General features: G+C 39.7%; 1 protein-coding gene across 8 annotated transcripts; it reads left to right on the forward strand.

The window, feature by feature from the left end:
- Window positions 1–1292: 1292 nt before the first annotated feature.
- CSNK1D (casein kinase 1 delta) lies at window positions 1293–22596 on the forward strand. 8 transcript variants are annotated; one of them, XR_005106488.1, is made up of 11 exons: window positions 1294–1615; window positions 6233–6343; window positions 8163–8311; window positions 8800–9028; window positions 9403–9573; window positions 11225–11373; window positions 11937–12108; window positions 12472–12611; window positions 17830–17896; window positions 19496–19558; window positions 19706–21862. XR_005106488.1 is itself a non-coding variant. In XM_037402225.1 (10 exons), the coding sequence occupies exons 1-9, from the start codon at window positions 1540–1542 to the stop codon at window positions 17860–17862; spliced, it is 1230 nt and encodes a 409-aa protein (XP_037258122.1). In that variant the 5' UTR covers window positions 1294–1539; the 3' UTR covers window positions 17863–17896; window positions 21937–22596. The 8 variants fall into 8 exon arrangements, 7 of the variants coding, with proteins under 7 accessions (XP_037258098.1, XP_037258132.1, XP_037258122.1 ...); XM_037402225.1 differs by lacking the exons at window positions 19496–19558; window positions 19706–21862 and adding an exon at window positions 21937–22596; XM_037402211.1 differs by lacking the exon at window positions 19496–19558.
- The last annotated feature ends 1616 nt before the right edge of the window (window positions 22597–24212 follow it).

Here is a 24212-nt window from a genome sequence, read left to right on the forward strand (position 1 = left end):
AAATCACAGGGATCACATGCATGACAGGGAGAGAAATAGCCAAAGCTCCCCAATGTTCAGTACAAAGATCCCTTCCATTTTTTTGTCTGTAGTGCTCTACAAGGACTTCACATGCAAAACAACACATACTCACCCATTTTTCACAGGAAAACTCTGGTACCACACCCTGACACATAAAATATTTTGCTGTTATTTGATCACTTTCTACACAGCAGGATTCAGAGCTTCGTGGTGTAGGGAGGACTACGCTACCTGTGCTACCCATATGAAGAAGGGTGAAATGGTCCATCAGCTTCATAATGCACTTATTCTGACTTGCCCTTCCCTATGCACTTACACTGCAGGCTCTGAACAACCACCTGCCTCAGAAAGACATGGGTACTCATGTAGCCTAGTCCTCCTGCTCAATCCTACCTTGTACCTCTGAGGACCATACTGCAGCTCCTGCTCGACTGGCAGCTGTAGCTCAGGCCTTGGCATGCAACATAGCAATCACAGCCCACATGGCTTGGTCTGCAACACCACCCAGACAGAATGACGTGGAAATCCCTGCATCTCAGTAACATCACTGGCAGGAAGCAAGTGTCCCAGATGCAGGCTTATGCAGTTTTACGCACTTTCAAGACACTGAAAAACTCCCCCTTGCAGGATTACATGTGAAACAACCGGACACTCAGGGTATCAGGGTACACGGGCCCTCTTTGCCTAGACACCAGCTGAGACCCTCCCTCTGCCACACACCCCTCGGTGCCACCAGCCCACTCACATCGCAGCCCGCCGGCCTGCTCCCGGCTTTGAAACCTGCCTCCCCGCCCGCAGGCACAGGCCGCGCGTTCCATGAAGAGACGTGACCTCGAGCCATCCAGTGGAAGACGCCGCTGCCCCACCAAGGAGGTGCTCTCAAGGGGCGCTGTCTCCAGAAAAGGCGAAAACGTGCAAACAGAAACGTATTTTCTCTGCACTCCTCTTCCGCTGCAGCCGGGGCAGACAGTTCCCGCTCCCCGCAGCAGGCAGCGGAGGCCCCAGCGCTTCTCCCCACCGGGAACCACACGGGTTTCCCCTGAAATGCACGGGGTCACACCTCAGGCCCAGTCGCTGAGCGCCCCTCGGCCATGCGAGCCTCCTCGGCCGGCAGCACGACGGCTGCCCAGGCAGATGCGGCCCCGCTCCCGGCACCGAGAGCGATGGCCGGTGCCCCGCGAGCAGCCCGTCCCCGCGGGCGCGGGAAGACGCCAGGCGCGTGAGGCGGGGCCGCGCCCGGGCGCCCCCCGCAGCGCGCCCCGCCCGCGTTGCTAAGGAAGTGAGGTCACCAGCATGGCGGCTCGGGGCCGGGGCGGCTGAGGTGCCGATCTGAGGGGGGAATCCGCGTCCATCCTTCCCGGGAGCGGCGGCGGCAGTTCTGCCCGTCTCGCTAATATCGAGTGGCGGGACCAGAGCCGCGATGGCGGTGGGAGCTGTAGAGCTGTGAGGCGGCAGAGCGCGAGCTGGCAGGCCGGGCATAGTGACAGAACCGGGCCGCGGACGAACCGAGCGGCCGCCATGGAGCTGAGGGTTGGGAACCGGTACCGGCTGGGCCGAAAGATCGGGAGCGGCTCCTTCGGGGACATCTACCTCGGTAAGGCGGGCGGCTCGCCGGGGCCCTTCCCGGCGGGCCCCTGGAGAGCGCTGGGGCCGGGCCGCGCTGGCCGCCGCTCGCTGCTGGGCCCGCTCTCAGCCCCGGCAAGGCCGGCCTGGCGGCGCCCGCGGAACCTCGGCTCACCCCGGCGGGGCCCAGGCTGCGCTGCTGCCCCGAAACACCCTCCGGTACGGAGTACCTCGCCAGGGGGGCCCTGCAACATCAATTTAGTATTTCCTTGACATCATGTCCTAATTTGGACAGTGGGGAAATCGGGAATTCTGGCTTGTTTAGCTGCCTCTTCCCGTTGTTGCTTGTGACCTTGGGCACGGTTAATCTTCTCGTCTATAAAACAGGAATAAGGGTATAAATCTCCTCATTTTTTTTGGAGGGGGGAAAGGAAAAAACCGAACAAAGCAAACTACCACGTTAAGAAAAATGTTTTGGGAAATAAACCTGTGCAGCAGGGTTTAATATTACAGCAGTGGACTAAGAAAAATTGCTGTCACAGGAATCTTTGTTTCTTCTCCGAGGCCTAAAAAAAAAAGAATTACACAACTATGGATGACTGGGTTGCAGTTGAAAAACCCCTCAGATCCTTCAAGGAATCATCATAGTTTGGCTATCCTGTTGCTTGGACGTTGCCCCGATGTCTTACTGCATATACCTTATTCTCCTACCGTGATTTCTGTACAACTGTAAAATTTGCAGGATTGGCATTGTCTTGCGTGTCGGCTTGTGTAGCTCTGTCATAATGCCTCCACGGCTTATGGTTATGACAAGCAGTGGTGGGTATGACAGGCTTTGACAGCAGGTATTTCTAAAATACTCGATATATTCTGCAAACTCTCAAACCATGAGGAATGGGTTAAATCCAGAGAAATATGAGTTTTACGTCCTGCCACATAGAAATGAGTACTCTGCTTTTGAAAATTGTGGCAACTTATGAAACATAACAAGTCAGAAAGGGGGAAGAGGTGGAACTTGCAGGGGCTAAGGTAGGTTAACTGCAAATGTCTGGAGGGTAAAACCGACCTCACTAGCTAATGCGTATGTTATGTTTGGCAGTGTAGGCAGTATGAGAGGTTCTTCCAGTGCACAGCTGGCATTCCAAAATAATTTGTTAGCTAAAGCTGCTTGTTTACAGATAGTGAAGTACTGGTTGTCTTCATATAGATCATATGCGTGATGAAAAATCCATGCTTCTAGCTGAAGGTGTGTGGTTGTCTAGAGGCAGAGAACATGATTCCTTCTCTCTGCAATGCTTGCATAAAAGATTGAAGGCTGTTGTGGGAAAGGTGGTGGCAAAGCTTGTGCAAAAATCCTTACTAGCTACCGTTGGGATTTTGGGTGGAGACTAAGACAGCAGTTAAAATCTGAAGAATCTTAGATGATGTGAGAAACTCCTACTTCAGCATTTGACTACTGCTCTGGTAAGTCTGTTTATATTATAGTATAAATTCAAAGCGTAAGTAAATTGAACGTTTTTTTATTTGTCACTTTTATCTTTGCGTGTGTACAGGCCACACCAAAAGTCGCACAGGAAATATTTCTCTGTGTGTTAGTACTACTGCCGTGCTGCATTTTGCATAAGGATTCCTCATCCTTCGTTTCTGACCTCTTTTTATCTCTAAGTAGCCAGGTTGATTTACTTTTAGGGCTTGCTGCAAATGTCGTGCCTGAGCCAGTAGCTAGCAGAGAATTTTAAGCCTGGAAGATCCAGCTAATGGCATGAGTTTCTTTTTTCATGGGAAATTACTGTCTGTCAAGAACTGAAGCCTTTTGTAGAGGCCCATTTGGTTTGCCTACCATTATATGGTAAAACAGAGGTGTTCAAAAATCTATGGTTTTTCTGGTAATGAAATGTTGGTGGTTTTTTTTTTTAAATAAACAGTTTCTGCTTGGTTGTTCAGACTGTACAGTAGGACATAGGTGCCTTGAAGTAACTTAAAATTCTTAAGTACACGTGCCTTCTGATAGACCTTAGTGAATCTGTAGATTAATTCAGTGTAGATTTCCAGCTCAGTTTTATGCTTTGAAATGGGAAGATGTAATTATTTTTCCCTGTTTCCGGTCCCCCTATTTTTGGGTTTTTTTTAATGCAGCTAGTAGGGTGTTGAGGATGTTTCAAAGTAGGGGGCGTGGACTTTCAGTCAGTCAGTCAGTTCGTTGGAATATGGAGCCAGTGACTCTCATTGTTACTAACATAGCTCTTTCTTATTTTTTCTTATTCTCCTCATACCTCTTTCTTTTTGTCCTCATACCATCTTCTGGAATTTTGAATGGCTCCAGCTTTGCTTGCTTAGAATGGCAGGGTCTGTGGGGCAGGATTCTGAAATATAAGTCGATACTGTAAATAAAGGAGTGTGTACAACTAAAAAAAAAAATTTAAAAAAAGAATAAAATTTAGGAATTTAGTGTAGCTACATCTTTTGAAGTTACCCTCCAGAGGAAGATACAAAATAAATGGATTCCCAGGTATTCTGAATACTGTATAAGATGGACAAGGGCAGGGATCAGAGTATTTGTTTTGTTGCTCAGTCCATGAGGTCAAATAGATATGAGTCACAAAGGCGCTGCAGCTCGTGTGTTTTCATTATTTTTGCATTATGTATATTTTTCTCTTAAGAATGAATTCTAGGTTGTAAACTAATCAAAATAGTTTTCAAGGCTTTCCTTAGAGTAGAGGATTTTGCAGTTTAAAAGAAATTACTTTCACAACTCTCAACTCTTTTTCACTTACAAAAGGTGACTTCTCATTATACTGCTTGTTACTACTTTTTAATTAAATTTAATATATCTAATTTAATTCCTCTCGTAGTACTGCTTCTTGCTACTTCTCGAATATTAGTATGTTTTCCTTAAAGGAAGCTAAGCTTTTGGTGGCTACAGAGTTATTTTAGAAATTTTGTCCCAAGGTTTAAGCAGGGACAGAAGTCCCTATTTGGGGACAAGGACTGGATTGCTTGGAAGAATGATTTGTAATTTTGTTCCCCTCTCATCAGTTTTGGCGGACTAAAATATTTTAATTTCATTCTTTTAATATGAAATCTCTTGTCTTGAAGGGGAGGGTTTATACAAAAGTGGAGTTTAGACTAAGGATCTTGGCTATCTTAGGTGATAAAGGCTTATTGGGAAGAATAACTATCCCAAGAAACGACCTGCTCGGTTGAGACCATGTTCTGCATGCACACAAAAAGACATAAGACATTTTATTAACTGGGGGCAGAAAGCAGTGTAATCTTGCATGAGCTCACGGATAATTCCATGCACTCTTAGTTCCTTGTGAAGAGTTGTGCCCATTTTGAGGTGTGGGGCGTTAGCCTGACTTGGTTAGGCTTGGTTAGCCTGACTTTATAGACAAGGCTGTAAAGCACTGAAGTAGCTCCTTAACCTCAGAAACAAGATTTTGCAGTTATAGTAGTTAGGTGAATACAGTAGTTCAGTACTCTGTAATGGTCAAAGAAACATACGTGGAAAAAACAGGAAAGCAGGAAAAATATTGTAATTGTGGACCTCTGTCAAGTGCTTTGTGTGACTCAAAAAAGGGCATTACAGAGCTGGAAAAGGTACAGATCAGTGAAATGAATAATTAGGGGTAATTAAAAATTACTTCTGTACAATAAACAAGAAGAGTTTTTGAACTTTGAAAAGAGTAAAGGGAAAGCGAGGTAGGGTAGAAGTCTATGAAATCTTGAACATTGTGCAGAAAGCGAGTACAGACTTAGTTTCCTGTTTCTTTCCAAACAAAAACTAGCAGACCTCAAGCTAAGCTTTTAAGAGTGGGGATCAGAACAAACAGCAGGTGATGTACTTCACGTGATCCTAAACCATGAGGCAACGCAGAAGAAAGCCGAATTCTGGAAGTAGAGAGGCTCAGCAATATGTCTAAAAAGTATCACACGTCTCCTTTAGCCAGATCCTGCTTCCTAAGTTGCTTGGCTGTGAGAGCATGTATTTTCTTGACACAGCGGGTTTTTTTAAGAATGTCACTTTTACCCTATGTATGTTTAAACTTTGAAAGTGAACAGGTAAGCCAATTTCTTGGTCACCTGAATGCTGAAACAAGAATTTAATTATATTTTTTAAATGTTTTTTTGAGAGGACTGTATGTAATTCTGTATTCTGGATAGTCTGCCTCCCAGCTGGATAGAATCATAAGGTCAGAATACGTCTGGAGTATATTGAGATTTAGGGAAGTTGTAGTCTGTTTCCAAGGCATAAGAGGAGGTGATCTGAATTACTAGCATTTCTTAGGTTGGCAGGGATACATGCCACACCTGTAAACATTCATCCTGAGCACTTCCACAGCAAACTAGAAGTGGAAAGGTGCCCTTCAGAAGATGCACTGGGGGTTTTTTTTTGGAAAGGGATAGGAACAGTTTTGGCTTCCTGTGCGACAAGGTCTAATAGTTGTCCTTTAAACTTCTAGTCTGTTAGAAAGAATTTGTAAGACTTCAGAAGAATTTTTAGGCAATCATGGCTGAAAGTACTTTGTAATCTCTGGGTGTTTGCCATTGAGAAGTAGTTTGTTGATACTTGTTTTGTTTCAGTCTTGACAAAGGAAATGCATCTCCAAAATGTGATGACCAATGTTTTCAATTATTCTGGTTTTAGGAACTGATATTGCTGCTGGAGAGGAGGTTGCAATTAAGTTGGAATGTGTGAAAACCAAACATCCTCAGCTCCACATCGAGAGTAAAATCTACAAAATGATGCAGGGTGGAGGCAAGCAAATTATTTTCCTTCTGAGATTTTACTGGTTTTATGTCTTTGATGTATGTGTGACCTGTAAGTGTTTAATGGTTACGATCTCTTTTGACAAAAGGAGAAATGGAAAAGGTGGCAGGGTAGGTGAAGAGCAGTACCTCAGCTCTTCTACAAGGGATGTAGAGGAGCAGTTCTTAATCCATGGCTACCAGACTTCGTGGTAACCACTAAGATCCTCCCAGTGTTGCTCATGGTCCCAGAATATTAAAATGTGAAAACCTCAAGCAATATATGGAACAAAGTTTGGTCCCGTACAACCAATTGGCAGTACACTGATTGACTTTTGTTTTTCATGGGTCAGTGAAAGATGATAATCACTGTTCTGGAGTGTTTAACCTGACTGCCTATTATAGTAGCACAATTCTAAATTTAGTAAACTCAGGTTACTTTTTATTATATATGTTAGTATTCTTCTGTGAGTTAAAAATATTTCCTTCCTATGGGAATTCTAAAGATAAGATGTCATTATTAGAGAACAGGAGTAGCACAACTTTGTAGCTACTGCATGGTTCTCTGCTAGGATAACTCACTCATGTATTCTGGAATTCTGCAAATCTAAGATTCCTATGCAGTGCTGGGGCATAAACTTAGTTAAGTTTTGCTTTTATTTCATAGTCCCTTGAATTCTTCCTAAATGAGGCTATACTTTACATAAAGACTATATTCCACACTGTATCTGAAATGCAGATGCATTCTCAAATGCAAAATCATACATATAGAAATGGATGATAATGCATAATTTGCATTTAGTTACTTTTTAATTCCTGCCTCATTCAATTGCTGCCTGCGTGTAACCTGAAGAGTCTTCATAGAGTTAAGTGCTTCCTTTATGGGCTTACTAAGGCCACGATGGCGGGTTCTTTCTGAGGGGGAATGCTGCGGAGGCATGGGGCAGAAGGTTAAGTTTCCACCTGAATAAGGATTTCTCTGTGAAGGGAATTCAGGAAAAAATAATGCATATCAAGTAGAGTTAAGAGTTTAAAATGGGCAAATTATGCCATTTCACTTCCAAAATGCATAAAATTAACTCAGAGTAAAGGCATTTGAGATTCTGAATAAGGCTACTTACATACAGGTTTAATTCAAAATATTTGAGCAATTCTACAGTTTTGTGTGAAATAACGTTCCTGAGTTTCTCCAAAAAGCAGGGCTAGTTTCAGCACTTTCAAGCTGATTATATAATGTGTCTCATAAACAGCTCCACTTTGGTAGAGATTCACCAAACAGCAAATAGACCAGAACAGGAAGAAAGATGAGTGCAAAGTAAGGGTCATAAATCATTGCAAATTGAAATGGGAGAGAGATGTATTTTATGGTGATCTTGTAGGTTTTGAAATGAAGAAGTTAATTTCTAAGGCCTTCTTCAGTAATAATATTTGGTGGTTTGTCAGTGTCTTTATTTTCAGACTTCCAGTTTGCTCCTTATTGACATCTTGGAGACTACATGAGTATTAATACTTCTAAAATGCTTAAGGTTCAAATCCAGCAAAAAACACTAAATACGTTCAAGCTACAAGCCAAGCACAAAGTTTGGGAGGTTTCTGGGGAGGAGGAAAAAGGCTATTTTTAGACCTCTGTTGCTGTAATTTTATGTTGGTTCTGCAGTGAAATGATCAAATTTTTCATTTCGGAATGGCTGAAGGTTGCATAAAATATTAAGCTTCCCTGTGAGTGCAAACATCACAGTCGTGACCCTCTTAGAATTCATCTTAGGAGCCTTGAAGATTTGTGTATAAATCAAATAGTTATACTGAATAAACTGTTTCATTTTTTCTAGTGGGCATTCCCACAATTAAGTGGTGTGGAGCTGAAGGGGACTACAATGTAATGGTGATGGAGCTGTTGGGACCGAGTCTTGAAGATCTCTTCAATTTTTGTTCAAGGAAATTTAGTCTCAAGACAGTCCTATTACTCGCTGACCAAATGGTAGGAAACTGCTTTGTTGATCTTGACAGTGCAGTATGTTGGAATATTAAAATTTCTTGAGCGATCAGAACCAAGTACGTTGTTTCTGTAATGTAGAGGTGAATAGGCCTGTATCAATAAAGAAAAGACTCAAAATTGGTTTTGTTTCTCTTAAATACAAAGTGCCCTGTCAAAAATGATTGCAAAGTCTAAATTGATTTTTAAAAACCAGACTTGCGCTGTTTGCAAATTAGCTGTTGTGCTGCTCAAAGACAAAAGAAATTCTCCCAAGAAAGTTTTTGTAAACAAATGTAAAATAGACACAGGGAAAGAGCTGGAGAGGTTTATGTTTTGTCTTCCAAATTATGTTCTCTTTAATGCCCTTACATTTTACAGTAAAAAGTTGCATTACCTCTTTTATCGTTAAGACAGTGTTGCTGGTGTTTTTATAAGGAAAAAAGTGTATGCCTAGTCTCTCTCAAGTGATCATTTTTTTCCTCTATATCTAGATTAGTCGAATTGAATACATTCACTCTAAGAACTTCATCCACCGAGATGTGAAGCCAGACAACTTCTTAATGGGCCTTGGGAAGAAAGGCAACCTTGTCTACATAATAGACTTTGGATTAGCAAAGAAGTATCGAGACGCTCGAACTCACCAACATATTCCATATCGTGAAAATAAAAACTTAACAGGAACTGCCCGTTACGCATCCATCAACACTCATCTTGGAATCGGTGAGCTGGGGAGAGCAATAAATAGAAACTTTAAAAGTGTCGATGCACATAATTTTAGTACAAGTAGATGTTGCTTTAATGAGGCATAGAAGATGGTCCTTATTTATGGCACTTAACAGTGCAGTGTGCTTGGCTTCTTATCTCTTGATTGGGTGGGATTTCGTCAGATTGTAATTCTCAGGAATCAGCACATTTTTTAATAATTGCAAGGATTATAGGCTTTTTCTTGTACTGGATGAGTTTATCGTGGGCATAGTAACTCTCAGCTATCTCTTGTTTTTCAAAGGGTTTTTATGACAGTCTTGTTACACAGTCTTTTTGTTTTTCCAGTAGAAAATGAAACCTAATGAGTCCACTTTTTTATACTGTTGTAGAGCAATCTCGCAGAGATGACTTGGAGTCCTTGGGCTATGTACTGATGTATTTTAACCTGGGCTCCCTCCCCTGGCAGGGACTGAAAGCAGCAACAAAGAGGCAGAAATACGAACGTATCAGTGAAAAGAAAATGTCTACACCCATTGAGGTTTTGTGTAAAGGATATCCTTGTAAGTTACTTTTCTGCAGCACGAGGCCTAACATGTTCATATTTTAGTGGGATTTCTTTTTGCTTTACACTGAATTCTACTAGTCTTTTTTACTTCTCTCTCTATATCTATCTATCTGTCTATCTCTCTCTCTTTTTTCTCTTTTTTTTTTTTTTTTCTCTTTTTTTTTCTAAATTTCCACAACGCTGCCCATGATTGGGCATCTCTGTGATAAAGATACTGTGCTTTCAAGACTGGGATCTTTCTGTTCATAGACCATTTGTAATTCTACTTTGTCTTAACTATTAGTAAACAATCATTGAGGTGCCCTCAATTCAAAGGGTAGCTTAGTACATCTGATTTGCACTGTGTTGTGTGTGCATGTGTTGGCATTGGTTGGATAACGCTTGACAGCAAATAGCATTTTGAGAAACTACCCATTTCTTCATATGTGTGGATACTGTTTCTTGAATTAATTAGATTGCATAGTCAGATGCACCTATTGCAGTTGTTTCACTTGAGAATTGTCATTCCAGGTTCACGTAGTTTGGTCTGCTGATGGTCAGCATCTGTGAGAGGTGTAAGAAACCCTCCTATATCCTAGCATCGTGCTTCAAACCTTTTCTGTTTCTCAGTTTGGTATTTACGCCACAGTAATAATGAGGTGGTTTTGAGCCCTGCAAAATGGTACTTATATCAATTTTAAAACTTGTTAATGTTAGCTGCCATCAGGGAATATTGCTGATCTTTCACAAAGAGTGCTGTCTCTATTCTGTCCACACTCTTGGCTTCAGCAGCCAGGTATGGTAATGAGAACTATGGTTTTTGTTAGGGTTGTGTGAAAACTTACTGTCTTTGATCTGTTTCAACTGTCCCTTCATAGGTGTTCCTTTAGGTTCATTAACTGTGTTTTTTCTCTGGGGTTAACAGGCAGGAAAGACTAATTAACTTTTCTTGTGCTCTTCGTTAGAAATTCTTTCATAACATAAATTACTAATACATCATTTCAGCTGGAAAGACTTGAACTTAAAATCTGGTATTTTGATACTGCTGCTTTCTCTGGGGCATTGAATTCACAACAATATTCTTTTTTTTGCTGTGTAACTAATATTTCATGAGCCACATAAAAACAGGTGTTCAGACTAGTCTGAAAATTTGAAATTGTAGCATGACTTACATGGGAAATTGATAGTGGTCCGCTAGTTTTTGTGTGTTTTGTGAGGCAGCGGACATGAATCTTCATGTGACTTAACAACAAAGAGATGCTATTCCATGTCCTGCAAGGAATTGCGTTTAAGTATATTCAAAGGAAAGAAAGGTAAAAAAAACTTTTCTTTGTGGAACTGTAGTTTTAAACCTCTCCTCTTCCACACACACGCACCCCCAGCCTGCTGGTTAAGGAACTCTTAATATTATAGATCCTCTCTGCTGTTGGCAAATGAGATCTTTGATCTCTGTGATAGACAAGGAATTTCCCATTCAGGGTTGACTTGTTAGATGGGCTACAATGTTGCCTTCCGTAGATTTCTAGTATTAGCTCATTATTTTTTTTTGTTACTTTTAGGACATTTGCTGTTGGGCTTAAGGTTGGGTTTGGGGTTTTTTTGTGATTCAGAATTACAAAAAGCAAATGTGAAGCTGAAGGGAAAAAACCGGCTTTCTTCTATTACAGCTGAATTTGCCACATACTTGAATTTCTGCCGTTCTTTGCGTTTTGATGACAAACCGGACTATTCCTATCTAAGGCAATTATTCAGAAACCTCTTCCACCGACAAGGGTTCTCCTATGACTATGTGTTTGACTGGAACATGCTGAAATTTGTGAGTAGCTGATGTAGCTCTCTAAATTTATTTATTTTTTCTGTGGGTTTTTTTTATATATATATTGTCAGTTTTGAGCATCTTAACTGATACTGTAAGACTCTTTTTCCTCCTCAAAGCTCTGTTGTCTAGAAAAAAAGATCATGAAATGAGGAAAAGCAGGAGATACAGGAGCCATGAGGTGGATGTTGAATGATAGCTAGGTTGAAGTTACGGGGTTTTAAATGTGTAAGGCTTCTGAGATACTTTCTTCAGGGCAATCATCAGGCTAGGTTGCAAAATTACCGTTTGGTCCCACCTTGATCTTCAGCACAGGTCATTTGCAACTGTTGAGGAGGTGTCCAGCTGCCATAACATTATATGTGTACATTAGCATTTTGAAGACTGTCCCAGCAGTTGCATGAACAAAGTTTATGGCAGTTCCCTAGAAATTTTGTCAAAAGTCATGCCCTAGCAAATTTCAATTCATGGGTTGTCCAGTTCTTTATTTTCAGTATTTTTATCCAAATATGTAGTTGTAAGCTCAGTAATCCCCCAAGTTGTTCACTAGCCTTGACCCGTAGGGTGCCAGCAGAGCGGCTGAAGATGCTGAACGTGAAAGGCGAGAACGAGAGGAAAGATTGAGACATACACGAAATCCAGCTATGCGTGGATTACCCTCCACTGCTTCTGGCAGGCTGAGAGGAACACAAGATGTAGCTCCTCCTACTCCTCTTACCCCAACCTCACATGCTGGTAAGCAAGCAGATACCTGGATAGATGCACCTTGTAGACTACTCTAATTTTGCAGTTTGTTCCTGGTCATTGGAAATTCAAAATTAGACTTAGAGTACCTGAGTGGTATTTGTCTCTGGTAAGGGTTTGGGGTTTTTGTTTGTTTTTTCTCCCCCTTGTTTTTCAGTAGATTGAAAGTAATTGGATATACTCATTACCTGCCGATTGCTACTTAGATTTCTGTGAATGTAAAACAAAGGCCTTGATTTCGCTTGTTTGACTCTGTGGAAGTTTAATATGCAAACACTGAGAATACAGTTTTTCCAGTGACCACGTTGTAATCCCATTTCTCATTATGAGAATGTACTGTGTTTTTTCTCACAGCCAATACCTCTCCTCGGCCAGTATCTGGTATGGAACGAGAAAGGAAAGTGAGTATGAGATTGCATCGTGGTGCCCCAGTAAATATCTCATCATCTGACTTAACAGGCCGACAAGATACCTCTCGCATGTCAACTTCGCAGGTAAAAAAGATTTCTGTGTAATGGAAAATGAGGGTGATTTGATAAAGTTAATTTGCCAAAAGAACATATCAGCTAATTGATTTGATTTCATACTGGTTTTGCAGATGATGTTGACTTGTATAAATACTTGATGTTTTAACTGAATGTTAACAGTTAAAACAGTGATGTAGCTGTAGACTACTGTAAAGAAAAAAAATTTTTTTCACTTTGGCAGCAATAAGCAGAAAAGGCTCAAGGTAATACAGAGTCATTGGTGTATGAGGTGATGCACAATCCTAGAGATACAGCATTTTAACCTACAATTACGGTGTTTAGCCCCTCTGCTCATTGGATTTCTTGTATTTGTTATCAGTGAGGAAGCAAGAGTAAGTTAGAGGCAGTTGTGAGTCATGTTTCCAAATCAACAGAGCAGAGAATGTGGGTGCAGAATAGACAAGGAATAGTTGGTGAAGAACCAAAAACTGTAAAAGTGAAGAAATGCTGTAGTGCAGTACTGTAATTCAGAGCAGATAAGAAGCCACGTATGTGGATGATGGATAGGCCGCAGAAGGCTCATTTGAAGAGGACGGCAGGAGGAGGAATGACAGAGTGTGATTCATAGCCACAGTCAGCACTGAAATTATCCTCATTGGTTACAGTGACTTAACAAAGATTTTAGGAATGTTTCTTTTTAAGACTGACAGACAATGTTTAAATACATTTTTAACTCTTTAAGCTATAGCTGAAACATCCATTTTTCAGGGTATTCACACAGACTTGTCATAAGTAGTGTGTAGCCTGGCTCTGTACAGCTTGCCTTCAGTCTTACCTGCAGAATGGGGAGTCATCTGTACTGTAGGTATACTGCAACATTACTGGGAGAGCAGTCTGTTCTGAGGACTGGTGCAGTCACCTAGGGGTTTCTCCATCACACTTCAATGCTGTGCTGGAGTTAACTGCATAATTTTTGCTGTGGATTCATTTCTCATTGATGGAGGATATTGATAAAAATTAAATCGGTTCCTTTTGGCTTCATCATTTGATTGGCAAAATTAATTATTTGGCATAGTATGTGTTCTTACACATGACGTCTTGCTGCTAGAGGGAGTGCATTTTTAGATGGAAGCCAGGTGGGTATCTGTAATGAAGACTGAGGGTGAAATGGGGAAACAATTCTGCTGTAACAAAAGTGAAGTGGGATTTTTTGGGTTGGTTTTCAGCTGAATGAATTGTTTCACCATATAGCTGCATAAATGTTTGTCCTTCCACAATGGATGAACAGTTCGGGCACAGAAATGACTGAACGGGAGTAGGAGGCCGGTCAGGTTTTCTGTGTTGGCTTTGGTGGCAGTTTTTGCCAGTTTAAATTGTTCACTGAAGTACAATTCTTGCCACCAGAAATTCTCGTGTTGAAGTATTTTATGGCTGAAGTTTGTAAATGGTATGAAAACTAAGAGAGTAGAACTGCACATAGTTACGCATCTTGTAAATATGCATAAACCCCTGATAGAAGGATGTAAAGAAGGTGCAGGCAGTGATACCCAGTGAATGGACAATGGACAGTGGGCAGAAATTGAAATACAAGAAATTCCATTTAGACATAAGAAAAAACATTATTACACTGAAGGTGGGCAAGGACTGGAACAGAACCTAAGAGGTTGTGGAGTCTCCCTCTTCTGAGTTACTCAGAACACAATTGGACATTGTCCTGAGTGGCCTGCTCTAGTTGTCTGTGCTTTGGGTGGTGGGATTGGACTAGATGATCTCCACGAGCCCCTCACGACCTCAGCTGTTCGGTGAGGCTGTGACACAGAGTTCCCCCTGAATGTTTACTCAACTGTAGAGATGGTTTCCGTGTAAAGTGTGTGTGCCCAGTATTTGTCTCTGGCATTCTGAGCAAATCACAGATACTTTGTATCTGTGGCCAGTCAGATAAATAATTAATGAAAGTAACAGAAATAAGTGCAGTGGTGTTACTTGACTGTGTTAGGAGAGAGTACGTATTTTTTTTGCTGTATTACTGACTTGGTGCTCAGCATGCACATACGCTTTCCTAAACATTGTAAAGTATGAGTAATCCAGGTGGGTTTGCAGATACATTTTGGTTCTGCCTAACTTGTAAAATGGGAATACTCTGAGATTGTGTAGGACTGCAGGGTTTTTTGAGGAGTCTTTGAATACCCAGATACATAATTTGGGGTACGGGCCAACAGTACAGTCTGGCTTAATGGCGCATTTCCATACCTGCCCTTTTTAACACTGTGGTGCAAGCATGAGATCAGATCACTCTGTTGACTTCTTTACCATCCCAACAGCAGCCTAATCGGGATCTTCTCGTGAGTTCATTAATCGATCATTCATTGTCTGTTGTCTTCGTTTAGTTCTTATCCAGGCAGTGAATTGCTGCTGGTCTCCTATCATGGTGACTGAATAACAGTGTGCGATTGTAGTACAATTTAAACAGCTTCCCATGGGCCTCGGATTTGGAAGGCAAGAGGGATCTACTTAGACTTTACTTTATAACACTTGCCCTTGGGCTCGTTAGAGAAAATTTGCTTTTCATTTTCCCAGTTCTTGCTTACTCCGTAGCAGGCAAGGTGGCTCAAATTGTTGCAAGTTTTCATAGCTGGTGCTCTTACCGTCTTCATAATGTTGAAGTAATTCTTCCATAATCACAATGCATCCTTAGATGTTAACCAGGTTACCAATTAAAGTCATGGTCCCGTTGTCTTTATAGCTTGTTCTTAGTCAGGAAAACCTCAAGTATCCAGGTCACGTGGCAAGGTTATTAAGGAGAATTTTGATTGGCTAAGTGTAAGACTATAGAAAATCATCTATACCGCTTACCAGGAGAACAGTAAAGAACAGCAGCTGTTTGTCCGTTCCTGTTCCAAGTGTGTTAGTTTCCTTTGTAAGTCTTAAGTAAATATGCCACTGCTGTTCCTGTTTCAGGAAGTGCTTAGACCATACTCCTGGTAGAAAGCAAAGTTTGCTATGCAGATCTACTGATGTCTTATGTTAAGGACTACATTTTTTATTTATAACTTGATAAATCAGTTTTGTTATTTTATTTGGATGCATTTGTTTGCTAAGGCAATGCTGCATCTGCAATCCCCACCTTTCGTCATCTAGAGGAAGGGCTACTGCCTGTTGAACTCTGGGCAATGGAGATTTGCAGAAGTTACTCAAAGAAATAATGAAAGCTGCTTACTTCTAGGTAGAGTTCTTAAAGATGACTCTGCATTTTTATCTTTTTTTAAAAAATGAGTTCTGATTAGTTCGATCTGAAAGTGAAAACTAAGGCTGGGAATGTAGCTAATATGAATGAAAATTCTCTTATGGAAAGTATGTTCCTCCCAGAGAAATTTAACACTCAGAAAAATGGTAATTGGTAAGGATAGCAAAGTAAGTGTCATGTATATTCCCCACCTCCAAGGTATTGTCCATGCAGTACCTAAATTATTATCATTAGAAAGACTAGTGCTTTGTAACACTAAGTAATGAGGGTTTATTGGAATAATAGCTAGCACGTCTTCAAAATGGTTCATGAAACTTCGGTGTTTATAAGGAAATTATGTAAATTTGATGTCACACATTATTCAGTAGTTCTCTTGATTATATGGAAGCGAATGCAACAGCTACAAACCTGCAAGTTGTGAGATGTTTGACAGTGATGAAAGTTAGTGAGAGTTGAGCAGTCAGGTAAAGCTATTCAAATAAAATGTGCATTACTGCAGTACTCCAAAGCCTGATTAGAATGATGGAGTGGAGCCCATTGTCTTGTATGTGGGAACTATATCTGTGATAAGCAATGACTGAGGAGGCATTAGGTGTAATGGTGGAGAGGTTGGTGTGATGTCATAACAAAAGGGAGTAACTTCATCCTTGAATCTATGTATGGTATAGTAATGAACAGAAATTGAGACATTATTTCATGTCATTAATGAGACAGATGCTGGAATATTATGCTTAGTTCAGTTCTCAGAATCTTAAGTTGTTGGAAAACGGTATGTAACACAGAGAAGAGGCATAAAAATTGAGCTTGGGAAAACAGGTTGTACAATGCAAGAGTTTCAAATCAGCGTTTTTCAAGTTTGTCTGAAAGGTAAGAGATCATCTTAAGTTAGTTGGTGTAGTATTTTAGAAACTGATTTTAACAGGAACTGACATTTATGCAAAAGACATATGTGAAGAACCTGTTGCTTAACATTAAAACCACTCACATTTTAAAAAAAAGTGGAACTGAGGTCTAAGTGAAGGCAGTTAGCCACTGAAACAACTTCTTTTAGAAGTAGAACATCTGTCCCCTTTGCTTTTGCATCAAAACTGGATTCATTTCTAGGTGGTGTCTTCAGGTCTAAAGTAAGCCTAAGTTACAGGTCTCTGTGCAGTGAAGAGCTGTGATCTGTGCTGGACATAAAATCATACCAGCTGTTAGAAGATCCTTCTGCTCTTAAGGTCTGTGAGTGAATTGTTCAGTTAGTCTCCTTTACGTGGGCTTTATAAACGTTAAGAAATGTAGTAAAGGAGATCATGAGTATTCATTCCAGTAGGCGCTACTTTGAATCATTCTGTCAGTCCACGTGGCACACACAGACTGCATCCTGAAAGCAATGATCATCTCAAGAGTCTAGTTATGGGTGAGTAGCCTTCGTTTCCCTTCACAGAAGGTTCAATCTGACTGTTCATGATATGCAGTAAATTGTTTAATATTTTTTTTCCTGAATGTGGCATGTTCAGCATTCAACCATCAAAGCTGTGCATAACTCCCACTGGTAATAGAGGTATTCTCTCTGTAGTTGGAAGAAAAAATTGGAATGCTGCACAAAGAAATATTTGATTAAGACTCTTTGACAGGAGAAGTTTTTAGAAGACTGTAGCCAACAATGGCATTGAACAACTCAAGTGTTGTGCTACTTCCCTGGAGGAAAAGCAACATACTTCCAATGCCCCTGCATTTTCCATCTCCTCATGAGCAAATCTTTCTCCATATATCTATCTTTTAATAGGCATCATATTCTGCATTGTTCTTCTGACCCTGTCAGCTTTCTTTGAGGAATAATGATTTGTTCCTTTTACGTATCTCTTAAATTGATAGAAATGTCTTTTAGAAGTCTGAAATCAAAGCTCCTCGAAAGATATGTTTGCTACTACAGGTTTAGGTTGGATATTTGTTAGACATCTTAATATATTGGGGCAGTGGAACTGTTACAAATTGCTGTCTTTTCCCCTACCTCAGAATAGCATTCCTTTCGAACACCATGGCAAGTAGCTGCTCGTCTCCTTTCGTTGGAAGGCAGCACTGGGTGAGTGCTTCTCATTAGACACCAAAACTTTGGAAGGGGTGGGGAAAAATAATCTTTGGAAACGTCCGACTTTGCTTCTTCTCCTTACGTTATCTCATAGTTGTACCTGTGCCTTCTGGTCAGGTGCTCGAGGGAGCTTTGGTTATTCTCTTGACTTAAAAGTAAATGTCCTTCCAAAAGTTGGAACTATTGCTGCTGTTCCACTTGGACTCTTAAGCAGAGTTGACAAAAAGAGCAGCTTAAAAAGTCCCTAAAGTTGTTCAAGCATCAACAATAAAATAAAATAACCAAGTCAAAATTTTAGCTTTTTGAGAATTACATGTCTTTCCAGGGATGTTCATGCAGCAATATGTCATCCATTCAAAACCAGATCTGCTTCAGAATTGTAAAACCAAAATACTTTTAGGAAGGCTAAATTGACTATATTACTCAAATGAGGCTCTGTCTTGTCATGAATGGAATGTTCTACTACAGCTGTATCCATTTTTCAGTGTTTATATTCTTCTCTGTTCCTTATGAGCTGTCATTTTAAAAATACTCAGATCTATATTTTAAAAATATTCACATACTAATGAGATTAGTTTGAATATGAGCATCTTGGTGGTAGACAGGCTTTGATCTGGGTATTTAGAACTCCTTTCCACTGTTCAGTGTGGTAGAAATTTCTGCCTTTCTGTGTGCAGCTTTTGGCTTTTTAGTCTGTTCTGCTTTTGGCAATAAGAGGTTTAATCAGGGAAGTAAGTTTCAGTTGGAATCTGAACCTTAATGGCTGAAGGATGCTTTCTTAAGTATTTCAGGAGCTTCTTTGCTTTGCTTCTCATTAAAAAAGGCTGTGAGATTTTTCTGTTCCTTAATAAATTCTGTTGTATAGCTCTGTCTGCTGCCTCACTTTCTCTATAAAACTTAAGCTTGCACTAATCCTGTACCTCTAGTTGGTGAAGAATCCTGCATTCCTCTTCCGTTTTCCCCTCCTGCTTTGTATGCTTGGCTGACTGTGCACAAGCTGCTTCATAAACAGTTTGTAACCTTAAAAAAGATCCGACTGTAAATGGCAGCTTAACACTTTAAAGTCCAATTGTTAGACTGTAATCAAAAATATAATTAAAAAGCAAACTCAAAGCTTTGCATTGGAAAGCTTGTGTGCTGGAGACATGCACATTCGGGTCTGCTCAGGGTTGTGTCTGCGTTGGTTGGCCTTTGCTGTGTGCTTTACTATTTGTAACTGTTTACAACTGAAATTAATACTGAATACTGATTCAACTGCTCAGACATTTCTCACTTCTTAAAATTGCAGTGATATGTGGTTATTTTTCACTTGCATGTGAAAGTGTTACTGAAATAACATTGCACTTACTGAAATGGGTCGAGCTGGAAATAATGAAGTGTCTTGCAACAACACAATGTCCCATGAAAAAAGAAAAGCCATTGAAAATAATGAAATTTTTTTGGCCCTCTTATTTGGACATTTTTCCCCCATAATTAATTATTCATCAAGTCTATTTCTAGACATAGGTAGTGTTTTCATCTGGTTTGTTTTTTCCTCTGTGCATGTTTATGCTGTCTTGACTTGTCTTCAAAACACCCCCTATGGCTGGAAAGGTGAATTTTCCATGTTAACTTCTAATAAAGGAGGAAAATACAGGGAACTTCATGTAGCTGCAGGTGGGTGTGAAACATCGTATAGCTTGTTGGATTTTAAATTTACTCCCTTACTTTCGGCAGCCAATTATTTAAAAGTACGTTGAGAGCCACTTGTTTGTTGACTGTAAGGATATGTGCTGACGTTGTCTTGTTTTTTGGCTTTGGTAGATTCCTGCTCGGGTAACTACCAGTGTTCTCCAGTCTGCTGTGCACCGATGAAAATTATTTTGCCATGGAGGGCAGATAATGCATGGCTGATCTCCTATGTTACCAATGGCTTTACTAGCAAAAATACCCTAAACTAGAGCGGAAACGTTACAATTGGAGTTCTCCATGTGACTTAAAAAGCACTTGGAGGAACATGGACAGACTCCAGCAGCTGCCATTACAGGACGCTTTTGCCAGAAACCCAATGACCTTAAGAGAACCCTGTGGTAACAGGGCTGGAAAAGAAAGACGGTTTACAGAGTTGACCGCCTGTTTTCGGATGGCCATTTCAGTTTTCCCTCCACAGGCGGCAGACTTTACCCCCTTTTTATTATTCTACTGTAACTATAAATCTTTTACTTGGTTTAAGAAAGTTTTTTGTATCATTTTGCTAAAATTACTGGCTTATTTCTCTGTAAGGAACTCTTGCTTTTGTCTGATTTAAAAATGTAGAATATAAACCTAAAGACAATTACTTGAAATTTCTTGTTTTAAAAAAAATAGTCTGGCAGGGAACATGTAAATGAATCAAAATTATCTGACTTTATTTAAACTGTTTACTTATTTGTATGGTCCCATTCTGAGATTGTTTTCTCATGAAATTTTTAAAACTCTTAGAATTTTACTTTGCTGTTTGCTGTCTTCATTCACATTTAACTTTCTGTGTAACACAAAGGGATTTTTAGTATTCATTCTTTTTCATAAAAGAGAACTAAATACCCTGCAGAAGAGACTTTAGTAAAGAAGGTGATAATGGATTTCTTGTTTTGTAAAGAATATGAAGGACAAAGTGAAAGACTGGCATCTGAGGGATTTAGAATTTGAAAGCTTGTCTTATCTCTCTGCTTAGTTTGGGTAAATGGATAGTTTCAAACATTGTTTTTATTGGTAAAATTGTATTTCCTGCACTCTGAGGCTGGTTAGCTTGGAGGGCATTGCAAGTGGAAAATACACATTGCTACTGAGTCTTCAGTGAATTTGAATGTTTCATTCAGCATCTATGTTTAAAAATAAATAAGTTGATTCAGGCCTTCTGTTTCATGCCACGACTCAAAAAAGGAGTTCTTATCAAAAAAAAAACAAAAAAAAAAACCCCAAAAAACCCAAACCCAAACAAAACCAAATCAACCTATTCTTGCTGTGAAGTCCTGAGAATTTTCACAATTCAGGTACATACCGTATTTAATTCTTAACTATTCAACCTGAGTAGCTAGGAACGGATGACTCAACGTGCTTAGGTTGTCCAAAAAAAATATTGCAGGTGTTGTTAGCACCTGTTGGTTATGGAATATGGGAGATTGTTCGTATTGTTTGTTACTTTAAATGATCTCATAAAATAAAAAGTACTCAGAACTGTATCAGAAGTACTGTTTATACTAGTGTGACTGAAGTAATGGGAAGTTCCACGTTGGAAATGGAAAGTATATACAGAGACTTTGTTTGAACAGTTAGGTATCTTAAGAAATTCTTCCCTGCTTGAAAACCAAAATTTTTTTAAAGGCCTACTGGTCTTCAGAGTTTTATGAAAAGTAATTTTTATTGGTTTAGTGTCTATGAATTCTGTTTTGCCCCTCTCGAAGGTCCACATATTATTAGTCACTCTTCTTTGGATGTTTTCAGAACATTAGCTACTTGCTTGTGTGTACTCTGGGTCTGACTGGGGAAAGCTGTGTTTGGGAAGAGTGTAGTGGAAAAGCTTACGAGTTTGATCCATGGATAAGTTTGCATAAGATAATTATTTCCTCAGTTACTATAAACTTCAGTATTTTAGGCATGTGCACTACCATTTGAACAGTTTTACACTTCACTGTGCTTTCCTTGTAAATATCTGTCGTTAATATACTGTTAGAGGGACTTACAAAGGCAGCCTCTTTATTCTGTCTGTATCTGGAAAATTAGATTGCTGTGCTATACTTAAAAGTTGACTGCAGACTTCTAGAATTGTACTCACTTGTAGGCAGTTTTTGTCCTTCATAATAGTTAAATTCCATCATGTGGAAAATAGACTGTCTATATAAACCTGTGTATTGGAAACCAGTATCTCAGAGCACTTCATTTGTACTACCACTGTATTTGTGTACTTTAACAATTGTGTAAATACATTCATAATAACTTCTATTCTTCTTTGGTGTAACTTACTTACAATGAATCCTTACTCTTTACTTGGTGTAACTTTTTTTTTTCTTTTTAAGGGTTTTCTGTACCTACAAAGAGCATTGTCAGTTGCAAACATTTGAAGACATTGTCACGGTGCTAAAGCTTTCACTGAAGGATTTTGGTAGTCATGGTCAGAATGCAGCAGTTAGGGTATACAGGAAGAAAGAGAAGGCATTCATTGCTTTACTCACAGACATCATGTTCTTTTGTCTCTTTAAAGGTAAATGTTTTTGTTTGGATATTGCTTCTTTTCTAGAAGTCTTTTCTACAAATGCTTTCTCTTATCAAATAATACATTGTATTGGTAGGAAGTGTGGGAGGAGAACTGCTATTCAGACTTGATCAGTTATGGGAGCTAGGATAAAAGCAAGAAAAATACGAAGTTCTACCCACAACGCACTGTATAATAAAAGTCATGGCTTTTGCTGTGCAATTCTCAAAACTCTATTCATAATCTTAAGGCGAATGCACCTTCAGGAATCCTCTGTTTTTCTCATTAGCAGGCCTTGAAAAGTTGGAATGATATTTAATTGATCCTCACAGTTTTCATTTAGAACTGGCTATGTGCTTTTATGTGTGCTGCTGTTTTACATAATATTGATGGTTGCAGAGTCCCTGAATTCTTTGTGGTACAAGTACATTGAAAACAATTGAAAATAAATCCTACGCTTTGAGAGAGATATTAAGTAAAAGCATGTAAGCAGTCCATGTTAATTCCATGTTAACATCATGAAAGAACTCAAAATCTTCCTTGAAGGGGAAGGCGTGTAGAACTCAGAGGCATCTCATCCTTCATTCTCCAGTGGGGAAAAATATTACACGCACAGCTATTTGTTGTCTTTGTTTCCCCACCTTCCAGACCTCAGAGTGGCAGCTCTTCTGTAAATCTGTCAAAGGCAACACTTTCAGCAATTGAATTTCTCAACAAGAATCTTTACAATTAATTGTAAGTAGATCATTAGCTAAAGTGTACATGTTCATTTCAAGAATATTTATTTTCTCTTTGTAAAAGAATGAAATAAAAAGGTATTTATTTTGTTCTCTAACTGTTGCTTTACAAAAGCAGCACTTCATGTGTATAAAACACTAAGTGAAAACAAACAGCGTTGCTGGGGTTTTTTAATAGTGTTGAGCCACCTGGTCAGAAATCTAGATTGTTGTGAGGAAGTGCAGTCTACCGTGAACTTAATCCTACAGTAAAGTAGCTTCTAAAATTCACTGGATGAGACAGGTTAATAATAAAAAGGTTTTGCTGTTAAAGAATGCAGTGCTTCATTATTAAAAACAGTACACTTCCCTCTGGTTCATTCAGGTGACAATTATTGGCTTTACATGTATATGTCTAGGTTTAAATGATGACATGAACCTGAATTATATGGACTATTTGCATCATTCAGTAGCTTTGTATCAGGAGAGTGCTCAGAGGCCTGATCTTCACAGCGAAATCCTACCAACTTTATCAGGAAATGTTTGCACAGGAGTAACACTTCATGACTTTTTCTCAGACATTGGTAGCTTTTTCCTGTTTAATCTTATTAAGACTAGTATGCTTCAGTTCTTTTGATGAAACCATTGCAGGCTGCAGGCAGAGGGACAACAGAAAGTTAGATGAGAACTGTATATACAGAATGTACAAAAACACACAGTCTACAAAAATAATTTTTTATAGTGTACTTTGTTAATCTCATTTTGGGAAAATTCTTGACTCAAAATGCATAGATAAGATCTAGGTCTGAGAAATACAATTGTAATGGATCAAAAAAAAATTTGGAAAAAGGAGAAATTGTGTATCATCCTGAAGCATTAAGCCCTAGTCTACTGTGTCTTTGCTGTGACCAGTCCAGAATACATGGGGTGGGATGTGGAACAAAACAGGAATTCATTTGGTACATTATGCACTAGGAAGAAAATGTCTAGTCCTGATCATAACCAGACAAAACTTAGAGTTTCATTACAGTCCTCAGCTTGGTTGAGAGCTGCAGGTGTTACAGGCACAAAGGCTATGCAGAGCTTCTGGTATTTCCAAGAATCCATAAGGAAAGGATGAACCAGCGATTCACACTATTTTGAGGTCATGTGCAGATTTTTTTCATAAAACACCCCAAACAGCAAAGATTTCTCTGCTCTCACTGCTAAGAAGTTGTATTTAAAATTTGTCTGACACTGTCAACCACTAGATCTTACACCACATTTCTAAGCAAGACTGAAAAGTCTTTTGCTATTTAAGAATTCTAAATACTAAAACCTAGATACGCTTCTTCAGTGGATTCAAATTTTCCAGTGAAAGGCTTTAAACTGCTGAAACAGTAGT

This window comes from Falco rusticolus, chromosome 1 (assembly GCF_015220075.1).
Source record: "Falco rusticolus isolate bFalRus1 chromosome 1, bFalRus1.pri, whole genome shotgun sequence".
Taxonomy (NCBI): domain Eukaryota; kingdom Metazoa; phylum Chordata; class Aves; order Falconiformes; family Falconidae; genus Falco; species Falco rusticolus.